The 12,554-nt window shown below is 43.0% G+C and overlaps 1 protein-coding gene across 14 annotated transcripts in view; it reads left to right on the top strand.

The window, feature by feature from the left end:
• Positions 1 to 12,334, top strand: part of LOC101719219 (tRNA (guanine(10)-N(2))-methyltransferase TRMT11) — a 64,856-nt gene extending 52,522 nt beyond the window's left edge. For 12 of the 14 annotated variants that reach the window (XR_015442557.1, XM_021259206.2, XM_021259210.2 and 9 more), the window contains one exon: positions 11,775 to 12,334. Coding sequence is in view for 12 of the 14 variants with exons in the window: in XM_021259207.2 (XP_021114866.2) it covers positions 11,775 to 11,922 (148 nt within the window). In the remaining 2 variants the exon portion in view is untranslated. Of the gene's footprint in view, positions 1 to 7,615; positions 7,637 to 11,427; positions 11,583 to 11,774 lie in introns of those variants that run through there. The other 2 variants (XR_015442556.1, XM_021259208.2) reach the window with 2 other exon arrangements.
• The last annotated feature ends 220 nt before the right edge of the window (positions 12,335 to 12,554 follow it).

Raw genomic sequence — 12,554 nt, 5'->3', positions numbered from 1 at the left:
CATAGGGGAGAATGGTGTGTTTCACCAAAGCTCATTTTCCCTCTGTACAGCATGCAGCTGGTGCTGCCACGTGTGCCTGTGGTCACCATGATCACTCCTGTAAAACAGCCTTCTCATAAAGTCCATCAGATGAAAACACTGGTCTCTAGAGTAGTCTGGAGCAGATGGGAATGTGAACAGAATAGTTATTTCTTCAGTGGAACTTGGTGAAAAATGATATTCTCTCAGCCGCTTCTACCAGAGTCTTATTTGGATAAAGAGCAGCCAGAGTAGCCCCTTTTAAGAATTTCTTGAGATCTTTTTAGAAAATTCATGCAACTTTTATAGTTTACAATAAACAAATATTTATAAAAAATGATTTTCAATTATGAGTGCATTAAGTGGGCCATTATGCGTCTTATTTATTTTTTGGTTTGTTTATCTGGCAGCTGCCTTATCCTCCTAGTTACTTTCTTTTTTTTTTTTTTCTTTTTAATACTGGGGATCGAACTAAATCCCCGGCCCCTCCTAGTTACTTTTGAAGTACTACAATATAGGGAAATTTAATTACATAGGTTATATGGATATTAATTTAGACTAGAATTTTAATATTGTGTAATTCAATGGTCATTTTTTTTTTATAGCCACCAAGTACAGTTGGGATGATTTATTTGGTTTTTTTTGGTTTTTTTGGTACCAGGGATTGAACTCGGGTTCTTGAGCTTGCCGCAGCAGGTGGCGAAACCACTGAGCTAAATCCCCAGCCCATGGGATGATTTAAATTAAGATATTGGAAGGTCATGGTGGGTGATGAATGTTTCTGTAATTTTTTATTTTGGATTGAATTAGAGGATCTGGTAATATGAAGCTGATAGATGTGGTAATGAGAATGGAGTGTGTCCAAAATTAAGGTTTTTGCCTACAGATTACAAAATTTTGAAGCTGCAAAGGGGAAAAGAGCCAATAACATCATAACAGTGCTTTTTTAAGTGAAAAAGGGAGAATAACACTGAGAAAATGGCTTATGGATGACCTGAGTGGAACAAATTAGTCTTTATGAGAATTAGGTTACGTGTTAGGATGACAGTTAGTGTTGCTAGTCATAAATGAGGGTGCTTTCTTGACATAATGCTTTGCCTGTTTTTATTATGCATTACCCTAACTCAGGGCGAATGTTGTCATGGTTTTGTTCAGCAGCTGTTTGGATTTGAAGGTAGTTCCTTGTGATTGACTTGTGCTTTTGAGAAGCTTTTGATTTTTGCCCCTGTCTTTCCAGGAGTGTGCATATTTCTCCTTGGACTAGAGCTATGAGAAAGGTTGGGTAGACATATTTAAATTATGTAATACTAGTATGTAGATGATACCACATGTATTGGTGGGAAAGATAAGACAGGATGACACGAAGTAAAAACACGGTAATTAAATACAGGTCCACTGAGGTCTTAATACAGTCATGTATTCACATCTGTCAGTATGGGTTGTGTGAGAGCAACAGAGAGATGTTTTAAGAACTGATTTGCATAGGAAGTCAGAAGGAAACAAATGTGCATTATCTGTGAATTTGGTTTGGCCTGAGGTATTTGCAAATTCTCCTGGAAGCAGGGAGGATGCTGGTGTATAGTATGATGCTTCAAATCTGTTTCCAGGTCCCTGTAAACTACTTGGTTCCAGATGAATTTGCTCTTGCCATTAATGGTCCTTTTTCTTGAGTTTAAAACTTGAGGGGTCATCAAGTTTTTCTTTTCTCCCTCTGCAACTAAATGATTTTGCCAGCCAGACTGGACTTTGCCTTAATGCTAATTGGAATAGCTTAATTTTTGGTAAGCAAGCCAAAGCACAAGTCTGGCCCCACCAGTCCTGGAAGGCAGGCAGTCAGGAGCCCTGGACCCCACATTTGAGGCTGTTCGGATGGGGCTGTTTTTTTTTGAGGAGCAAGCAGGACCCTGAAGGCAGAAAGAGCAGTGACTCCAGGCCTATTGTTCATGTTTTCAGGAAATGACAGTAAGACAGTTTTTTAAATACAGTGTAATAGAATCTTGGGAATAGGTAAATTGCAAAATAAAAATAGGATTCAGGGATTCTGAAGTATGACTAGTTTCGGGAAATTTCAGTGTGCAGTGAATATAATCCTTTGGAGCTTTTATAATTCTTGTAGGTGTGACAGATTTTCCACTTCGTGGTTTTTCTCTTTTTCCCCATATTGTTATTTACCTTAGAATTACCTTTTTAGATTTTTTCACCATGTGTCATCTTTCCACCCTGTACCCCTCTGAGATTTCAGCATGTGTTTTTTCCCAAAGCGTAAATGTACAGTTTAATGAAAAGGGGTCAAGTGATAGCCCATATTACTTCTGGTGCCACCAGGACACATGCCCTCTTGTGGCCATTTCTGCCCACAAGCGGCTCCCCCTGCAGGTGGCTTCTCTGGTTAATTTCCTGCTTTCCTTGGTGATACCACCACTGTTGAATTCATTTCTAAGCAAAATAATTTTGCCTGTTTCTGATGTTTATTTAAATGGAGATGCATTTTCATTCATTTTTCTTTGAATGAATTGTGGAAATTTTAAAACGTGACCTAGAAGAGGAATTGTTTCCAAATTAAAGTGAAAGAATATGCATGTGAATTCCTATATATATTTTTGTCTATTATTTACCTTTTGTCACTGCAGAAGGTTTGTTAGCAAGATTGTTCTTGGTTTTATAAAACCAAGTTTATGGTAGGGGAAAGGAAAGAAGGGAAAGGAAAAAATATGAGAAAAGGAAAAAATGGCAACAAAGTCTTTGTAAATAGGGAGAGGTGGAGGGGGTGAAGGGAGGGCAGGGGAAGGGGGAAAAAATAAGAACCAAGATACTCATGTAATGGTACAAGATCCCAATGATGAATGTCATCCTATTGTACACCTAAAATGTACCGATAAACTGAATGAAAAAAACCCAAGTTTATAAAAAAGTTTTTAAAAAATTGGGGCTGTGGACGTAGCCTAGTGGTAGAGCACTTGCCTGGAATGCTCAAGGGCCTGGGCTCAGTCCCCAGTACCACCAAAGAAAAAAAATGCCACTCATTTTTTAATCTGGTGTGCTGATTCCATTTCTTAATATTTGGGATTAAAATTTGAATTTCATAAAGTTATAGATTTTAGTAGATTGCAGTGGGAAATGCTAATACTTCTGTCATTGTGCTAAACATGAATATCCACAGTGCACTTTTTATAACTAGAAATTGTGTGCTGAGTGTGAGATGTCAGAGTTCAGTTGTTTATTGTCCCTCATTTAAGGATGCTAGATAGGAGGATTTTAATATATATATTAAATGATTTCCATAGACCCTAGGTAACTTAATATCTTGTAATAAAATGTTTTAAAAGCCTAGAATAAATGTGAATACCTAACTTAGGGGCAAAGATTTCCAGGCTTACCTTGTTCTCATTAGGAGTAAGCCCAGGGATGTCCGAATAACATTGGATGCCAGACTTTTGACCTGCTTGTCCTTGTTCTGGAAATGCCCCAGTGCTGTTTATAGCTGTATAACTTCCGCAGAAGTGGTTTCTATAGCTACTGTCCTGTGCCAGATGGAGAATGTAGGAAGCTTTGATAAGGAGAGCAGGGTTTTAACCAAAAGCCAGACGTGGGTAATTACCCGAACACTGAACTGAGGCCCGTTGTACGCAGCTGTCATTCACTTTTCATGTCCCTCCCTGGTGATTACAAGAAAGAAAACCAACCCGCTGTTTTTCTCCTCCCTCTCTTCGCCTCCTTCCTTGCACTTTATTGCAGAACATGTATCACAGCTTAAGTCTGTCTTATGCCTCCTGAAGCCTTTGCCAACAAAGGAGATGAGCATCACTAGTCTGGTGGCTTTTGGTCCCGTGACAGGAGCGCTGCTTTCCACTTATCACGGAATATGAGTTTCATAAGCCCTTTGTACTCAAGTGTTTGCAGTGAAACCACTGTTTTGTATAAACTGCTGTCACTTTGAGACCATAAATGCCATAAGGTTAACACTGGTGAGGTAGAAGAAGTCATTATCTCATTATCAGGAACTGCCAGTAAGTGAAAGGACAACTTAAACCCGATCACGACTGTAGAACCCAGCTGCTTCCTCCCTAGAGAGAAGAGATCCTCTGTTTCTATACGGCAATACTTTATCAATTGATCATCATCCCTAGGTGGTTTCAGTGAAGTGTGGGGGACTCTGTAAAGTCAACTCTGAGGGCTACAGCGACACCACTGGACTTCAGGTGGGAGTTTGGTGCCAGTCAGAATGCGGGTAGGGAGCAGTGTGGGAGATGAGACTTCAGAGTGGGAGGAGCCAGTTTACGGCCCAGGGTGGGTGTGGCTGGGGAGGAAGTCGAGGAAATTCATACCTGATGACTCAGACTTTGCTGCGAGCCAATGGGAAAATATTGTAAGAATTTGAAGACAGGTGAAATTTTGGAAAAGGTGTTGCCCCACACGGGAAAGAAAGCTGTCACGTAACAATTTTTGCATTGACTTGGTTACATGTTCCTCGAGGGCAGAGCTGTGGCTTCGGTCCCTCTTCCTGCACCCATGGGATGTGTGGGCACATGTCCAGGCTCAGTCCTTCCTTATCCTGAGAGAGCTCATACGTCGGAGAAATGGTCACCCAAAGCCTTCCAACATGGCCGCTGAGTTCTGTGGTGATCTCAGAGGATACAGTGCTTAAGGCAAGAAGGTGGTAACTTGGTGGGGAAGCCATCGTTTGAAACAAGCTTCCATGTGTAGGTGGATTTGAGCTGTGCACAGATACTTGGGACATGCGTAAGGGGGCTCCAGGCACACAGGTATGATGAAGCTGTGGGCATGAAAGGTCGAATTTTAGGTTGTAGAGGACATGAAGGAATTGAAGGTGCTGTGGGGAGGTCTGCCTGGTGGGACTTGGTGACTTAGATGATTGGGGTGGATGCAATAGGAGTTAAGGATGACTCTTCAGAGATCTGGCTTGGGGCAGCTGAGTGGATGACAGTTTTCTCGCATATATTTTTATTCCCTTCTTCCCTTTTATTCTGACTTGGGGCAGGGTCACTTTCCTCAGCTACTCCGAGTCTCCAGACTGGCTTTCCTGCTTCTGCAGAGTCCCCTCTGTCTCATTTCCTGCACAGTGACCAGTATGTCTTTCAGAACGAAAAGAGATGATGAAGTCGGGGATTTAGCTCAGTGGTTCCGCCGCCTGCCTCGCAAGCGCGGGTCCAGAGTTTGATCCTCAGTACTAAAAAAATAAAGTATAGGTGCAGATTTTTTCCCCTCTGGCTTCTGAAAAAAAAAGAGGTGATGAAACTCTTGCTTATGTCTGATGATCACTTTCTGTAGAAATCAGAGTAAAGTTCTGCAACTTTCCTATCAGTACCAGGCCACCCCGGGCTGTTCCTGGCCTGTCTCCAGTTTCACTTGGTGTCACCTTGCCTTTCAGTCACCAAAGCCTAGCCACATGGGCCTGCTTTCCTTTCCCAGAGTGGACTCACCTCTTTCCTGTCTCAGAATTTTGGTATCGTGTTTCATCTCCCCGGAATGTTGTCTGCATCTCTCTGTAAGTTTAGTTCATCCTCAGGTCTTCGATAACTGTCACTTCATTAGGGAAGTCTTTCTTATCTTTCCCCTTACCCCCCTTTTAGTCAGATTTCCACTGCTATGACAAAATACTGGACATAAATCAACTTTAAGGAGAGAAGGTTGATTTTGGCTCATGGTTTTGTGCTTTCAGTCCATGGGATGCTGGTTCCGTTGTTGTAGGCCTGAGGTGAGGGAGAGCATCATGTCAGATGGGCAAGGTACAGCAAAGCTGCTCCCCTCATGGCAGTAGGAAGCAGAGGAGAGGGAAAGAGCTAGAGAGGAGAACTATGGACCTGATGGAGTCCTCAGGGTCACACCCCCAGGATCCACCTCTGTTCCTGTCAACAACCAGCAATGTCATCAAATTAGCTGGAGTCTTCATGATCCAGTCACCTTCTGAAAGCCCCATCTTTGACCACATCAGACCTTGGGGACATTTAAGATCTAAACCATAACTCCCTCCAAGTCAGGGTCTCTTTATGTTAGGGTACCCTTTTTCTCCCAATGTTTAGTCACAGTTTGTAAGTGTATGTCTGGATGTACATCATTTAATATCTGTCTTCCCCCAGTATACAGCTCTGTGAACTCACAGATCTTGACTCTTTTGCTCATCCCTATATAAATGTTTGTGGAAGGAATAGAAACTTCTTAGTTATTATTTTGGGCTCTTCTAGAATAAAAACAATCTTACTCAACAGTATTTAAATCATCTACTTCAAAGAAGAGTGGAACAGGTAGTTATGGATAACCAAAGGTTTTCATTTGAAATACTCTGAATTTTAGTATTACCCTGACATTACTCTTCAGAACTCAGTGGGACCACACCTCTTTGAATCCTGCAGCACCTAGGCCTTATCTCTCATGAGAAGCAACCGAAGAGCAGCTGAATGAACATAGGAAGGAAACTGAGCCCCTCCCTGTTGTTTATTTAGAGAGGAGTTGGTGGTGCATAAGAATGGCACATTTCTGAGAGGAGACAAGAATTAGGAAGAAAGTTTTTACCTGAGAAGAGTTCTTAGTGAACAGTCATTTTTCTTTACAGTCTGAGCAGTTTATGCTTCTGAGCTTGAGAAATGTGTCTAGAAATACACATTCTCACAGCATAATCCAGTGTCATTGGTTCCAATCAGTGTCAGGTTCCGATGTTACTGTAGTGCATATGGTTATGTTTCTTATCTTGAGTATGTAGTCCTCTTCAGATTAAAATTCATTAGAAGTGGCTGAAGTTCTTGCCTTTTATGCCTTTTAAATTCTTTTTAATGCTACATTTTTGGATGCGCTTTATTTTTAGTTGTAAAAATAATAACTTGAGCACAGGATGGTTTATGTGCTTTATCTTTCTTGTTCTAGAAAGTGACTTGCAGTTAAGGTTGGACACAGATGGGTGATAAACTTTAGAATCACTAAGGTGAATATGCATTTGTCTATTTCTACATCATTCTTTAAAAAATGCCATGGTTGAATAAATGCTCCTGCTCTCTGGGGGACAAAGGGCCACCTGATCATGGAGGGGCTGTGAGACTCCATCTTTCCACCAGTCAGGACTTGTGGACAGCTGGGGAAACAGGGCCCTGACCCCTCCTTGTCTGAATGCACATCCGGAACTTCTATCTGGAAGGAGTTACCTGCTTCAGCCAGCAGAGGGCGGTGTCCGCACAAAAGTGAACCAGAAGGCTTCCTTGGTTTCTTTGGCCAGTGTTAGAATTCCTAGAGTGGTTTTCAACTAGAATTAGCAGTACTGATAGCACAGGAAATTAGCTGGGTGGGACAGTGGTTAAAGGGCTTCTGTCTAAAAGTTTAGGTCTGAAATATGTGCTTCCACAGCACTGCTGTTCAGGGAGGAATGTCCCCTTTTGAATGACTGGTAACCCACCTTGTGGGAAATTAACTCTTTAGCCATTGCTTTGGTGTAATTTTTCTGAGTGTGTGTATGTGTGTTTGGAGAAATGTAATGAAAAAAGCACAGACTTTTGAAGAGTGACTTAGGCTGCGGGTCTGGGAATGCCACTTACTAGCTGGCTTTGGGGAAAGTTAGTTAACCTTCTTCATTCTGTTTCCCTGTCTGCAGAACTGAGACAGAAATCTACTACGAAAAGATGCAGAGAGTGAGGTAATTGACTTATGCAAAACACACACTTGACAGCAAATATATATTAACTCCTTTCTTGAATCAGAATTCCTATATTTCTTGTAAAATTCAGTTGCTCTTTGTCTAACAGGGTAAGTGAGAGGTGTGAAAGCTGTCTTTGTCCCTTATCCCACCCTTCATGGCTAGTACAAATTTTCCTACAGAATTTCTGGTTGAAAATGTTGATAAACAATCGTGTCATTGATCATCTTAGTATTTTCTCCTATCTCCTTAATTACTACCAGTTGTCAAGAAATTTTTGAAAGGTAGTCAGTCTAGTTTTTCATCGCCATAGTTTTCGCTTTTGGTATTTACTGATTCTTTGTGTGTTTATATTTTGCATCGAGTATTTTTTTGTTTATTAAAAATTGGCAGAGTTAGGGTTCTGTAATATGCTGCAGATCCCATGATCAGTAGCAGTCAGGTTTGGAAATGTTAGGGGAACAAAAAATCAAACTCTGGGACAAGCATGCGTGCGTGAGGAAGGTCAGAGATCATATTGCTTGGGGTAGATGCTTCTCCTCCTAAGTAAACACTTGGGCTTTGAGATACTGAGTTTAAAAACAACAGCAACTGCAGATATTCCTGGTGGAGAAGGGCAGGGAATGTGAATAGAGAGGAGTCATGAAGAGGTGATGAAAAATATGTAGCGTTGAATATCATTATGTCAAGTGTGAGCCGTGGCAAAGTAATCTAAAGATAGGATGAAAGAGGCAGAAAAAAAAGAAAGCAAAAATTGAGCTTGCCATTTTCTTCAGCACTGAGGCAGCCTGAATCCTGAATGCTGTGTATACAATAGCATATTTCCTACGGGCTGGGCGTATTTTGAATGTGTGTTTGTAGACGTGTGGTATTTCCATGTATGGTGGTGTGTACGTATGATGCATGTTAGATGAAATGTTCATGGGGACATTTTAGGGATCATGACTTTGGCACCTCGCTGGAAATAAGCCAGGTTCCCTGGTGTCCGGCTTGGCGGCGGCAGGACTGAGGCTGCGGAGGATGAGTGCTCCCACCAGGCCCCATACTCGGGATTTGGAGCTTGTGGGTTTTCCGGGGTTTCACAGCGGGGGGACAGTGGGTGTTGGAGACAGGGATCTTCCAGCCCAGGACCCACTCAGCCTCCTCACACCCCTTCTCCACCAGCTGAGGGATGCGGACGTGGGTTTCCCCAGAGGTCAGGCTTCTGCGGTTCATGACCCTCCTCTTCGGCCACTGTGTTTCGGTGGGCGGTACTCCCTGTTGAGAGGCATCGTCTTTCTTTTGCTGTAATGTGGGAGGGTCTTGAGGTCTAAACTTCAGATCTGACTGTTGTGGGTCGTAGATGCTTTCTTAATAACCATTAGCTGAGGTTTTCATCATGACCTTGGGTTTTTGGGGGCATGTGCTGTTCAGCCCTGTCTCTGATGCTGATCTTTATTTTCCCCGTTCTTTATCAGCAGTTTGCCCTGCTTATCTCTTTCAGGTCAAAAATAACTAGTTAGTAAGTTCTCTCTCCGGTCCATGAGCAAAGCCTGTTTTCTTCAGCCTTTGTGCTTTACTCTCTGTGCGTAGCACAGGCAGCTGACAGCTCCTCTAGGGTCAGCCCCCAGAACCACATGCTCACGCCTGCCTTAGCCTCCTCCCTCCTCCGCTCTAGCGTGTTCCAGGGAGTTATGCGCAGTGCATTGGGAGCAAGAAGTGATCTTAAATGGCCCACAGGAGCCAAGCAGAGGCTGGAGGACAGAAATGCAAAGGCGAGAGGAACTTGGTTCTTTGGTTCTGGTTCCTCTTGTGTAGGAAAACAAGGGAGAGGGCCTTCAGCAAACTGGCATGGACTTGGACCTGACTCCCAAATGTTAGAGAAAAGCCTGACCATCGGGAGAAGCTTGTGTGGCCGTCAGCCAAGGGGTGGTATATTAAATTTGTACTTCGATAAATTGAGTTTGGTCACAGTGTGGACTAGCCTGGAGAAGAACAGAAGGCAGCGACCCTGGCCATTCAGGGACAAGAGAGGAGAGAAGAGGTGGGCTATGAGTGGGAGAAAGGGATTTGAGATCTTAGTTGCAGGGCTACGGTCTGAGACCCAACCAGATGAGTACGGAGGGGGAAGAAGCCCTGGACCCAGGCTCTTGATTTTGACGACACCGGGGTGTGAAGACAGGGTTAGTTGTAGAGGGATGGCCTCCGGACATAGCTGTTAAGACATAACCAAGGGAAGCATTTCTTTCAGGATTGATCTGCCACAGCTGGGGAGGTGGACAGGTTCTGCAGAGATTCTGTCTGACATCAGAACAGCGTGTAGAGTACCTGGTGGAGTCTTTGATGGTGTGTCCCTGCCTTTTCTTCAGACTTGTGCCAAAAATGAAAGGGACCAGGGTGAGATAAAACTCTAGGGCGTTGCTTCCTGTTGCTGCTTCTCTGTGCGTCCTGAGATGTGGAACAGACTGGGTCCGCCCGAGACGTCAGCCGTCCTGCTGGGGTGAGACAGTTGGCATCCCTGGGGCTCCTTGTGTCTCCTCCTGGGATCAAGCCCGTCCCCTTAGTTAACAGAAACCACTAAATCCTACTTGGGCTTTAGCACTTCCTTCCTGGTAGGCAGCTCAGCTGCCAGAGCCGGAATTCATCACCTGTTCTTCCCAAAGCTGCTGCTGCTTCCTGACTTGGGAGTAACTTGGCTCCTGGAGGGAACCTGCTCTGGCCGCAGTCTGTGGGTCCACGAGAACCTCGTGCAGACTCTGCCCTGCCACATCCCTGCTGTTATCTGGGACCTGTGGCATAAATAATTCTTCATCAACGAAAGTGTAGTGAAGTGTACACATCACGTAGAGCGTGTAAGCTGTATTAGTGTGCAGAGAGCATGTAGTGTAGTTTTTGGCCCATAATGAAAACTCACTGAGTACTTTTCCTTTGGAATTTGTCAGTTGTGCACCGAGAGGTCGGCAGCATTGTATTCACCGATTGGGAATTACGGTGTCACCTAGAGCATGCAGCCATGGGCTTGTGGGGCCTGGAACTGCAACATACTTAGTGCCGTCAAACTTAAGAGCCACCTCTTTGTGTTTGATGAATCAGGGAATCTGGGAATGTTTAATAATTTTTTTATGTGATTTAAAAAATATGTGTTGCAAAAACAGTTTCTGCAGAAAGGAATGAGTCAACATTGTTTTGGCTAAAGTTGGGTTTTTGTTAATGTTAGATATGAGAGGAAGGGTGAAGGGACTCATTTCTCAGAGGAATAAGCAGAAACAAAAATGTTTTGAGAACGGTTATATTTAGATATATTTTTAGCTTTCATTTTGATCCCCAAATCAGGATTTAAAATTTAGGGATCCTGTCTTCTGATTGAGTCACCACACCTGTCCTCCAAGTCACGTCTATCCGTGTGTGATTGAATGTGAAGGACCCGAGCAGTGATGTTTTATTTCTAATTAGATTTCTCCACGGTTTGGACTGCTTTTGTTAAGTCGCATGGAAGCAGATGGCCCCGAGTTCCCTGCCAGTCCCCTGTCTTTCCCCCTCAGCACAGACTGGCATTTCCAGTGTCCCTGAGTGTCCTGTGAGCGCCAGCCCTAGCTGTCTTTGAAGCCTAAGTGTGCAGATTCCTTGTTCAGCCCGATCTTCCCCTACTCTGTTGGGAATCCTTTGTTTCATCAGTCAGATACGAATTCAACTCTGCAGAGTTGTTGCGGCTCTGAGACATCATACAGCTTCAGTGGTCTCTGGTGCTCTCCTTTCTCTGAGTAGAAGCTTCTTGCTTTCCTCATTCTTAGCCATTGCCACAGAGGATCAAGGTGTGTGCCAAACTAGGAGTCAGAAGAAACCTGTAGTTTTGACTGTGTCCCACGGAAGAAGTCTCTTTGCTCTCCTTGGTCATAAAAATGTTTGTCTTCCAGGAAGAGGATGGTGTGAGTCTCAGTTGGGTGAAGTAAGTGAAAAGCCTTTGAATACCTAAGCATGATATGGGAGTAAAATGATTGTTTATTTCCAATTCAAATAATAAAAAAAGGCAAATGTACATCAGAGTAAGATTTTGCTTCATGTAAACGATGGCTTGAGTTGCAAGCTAGCCAGAGAAATACCTCACACATCTTCTGTTTTGTATTTTCCAACCCACCAGGACCGGGACCAGTATTCCCATCTGCCCAGTGACCATTTCCTGGCGTATCAAGGTCACAATTCCTTCCGTGAGAAGTATTTCAGTGGCGTCACCAAAAGGATTGCCAGGGAAGAAAAATCTAGCCAGGAGTGAAAGTTTAGATTTTTGACAAGAAAGATTATTTGGACAGAAAAGACACTAGGACATGAACTTTCATACATGATCCGGAAAACATGGACTCTTTTAAAAACTTTTTATATGAAGATGCTACAAAGTAAATTGAGCAATTTAAAAATTATCTTTGTTTTATAGACTGTTTTGTTGTATATGCTATGAGCTCTTTTGAACCTTATTTAACTTATAGTTGTACTTTCAAGTATTAGTGGAGATTGTCTGAACTGTTACATTTTTACAATTAATTTACAGAGAAAATGTTGTGGACTTTTTAAAGTATCTGCCAGGTAATGGTGTAGGCAGTTAATAGTGGTTAAGAATTGATTCATTTGTAAATTTGTTTAGTTTGATTTTTAATTGTAACCGATGTTCACGGCCACCAATAAACGACTGTGATTTTTCTAAAACTGCGTGGCGTTCAGTACTTTTCAGAGGAGTTGTGATGGGAGACGAGTTTTTATTCCTCAGTTCCAGGCAGGTGAGAGCAGTGAGCATGGTGAGGATTAGAAGCTCAGACCGAGAGCTCCGGAAGGTTCCAGACTCCTGCAGGCTGTGCACATCTGAAGCTTGTCTGTACCTTGGATCCGCTCCTTCATTCCTAAATCTTGACTGTCGCTCAAGTTAACT

The sequence above is a fragment of the Heterocephalus glaber genome, unplaced genomic scaffold (genome assembly GCF_053883595.1).
Source record: "Heterocephalus glaber isolate CG9 unplaced genomic scaffold, H.glaber_assembly_v1.0 deba00001550, whole genome shotgun sequence".
Taxonomy (NCBI): domain Eukaryota; kingdom Metazoa; phylum Chordata; class Mammalia; order Rodentia; family Bathyergidae; genus Heterocephalus; species Heterocephalus glaber.
Note: the sequence above shows the minus strand (reverse complement) of the source record. Positions and strands in the feature narration are given on the sequence as shown.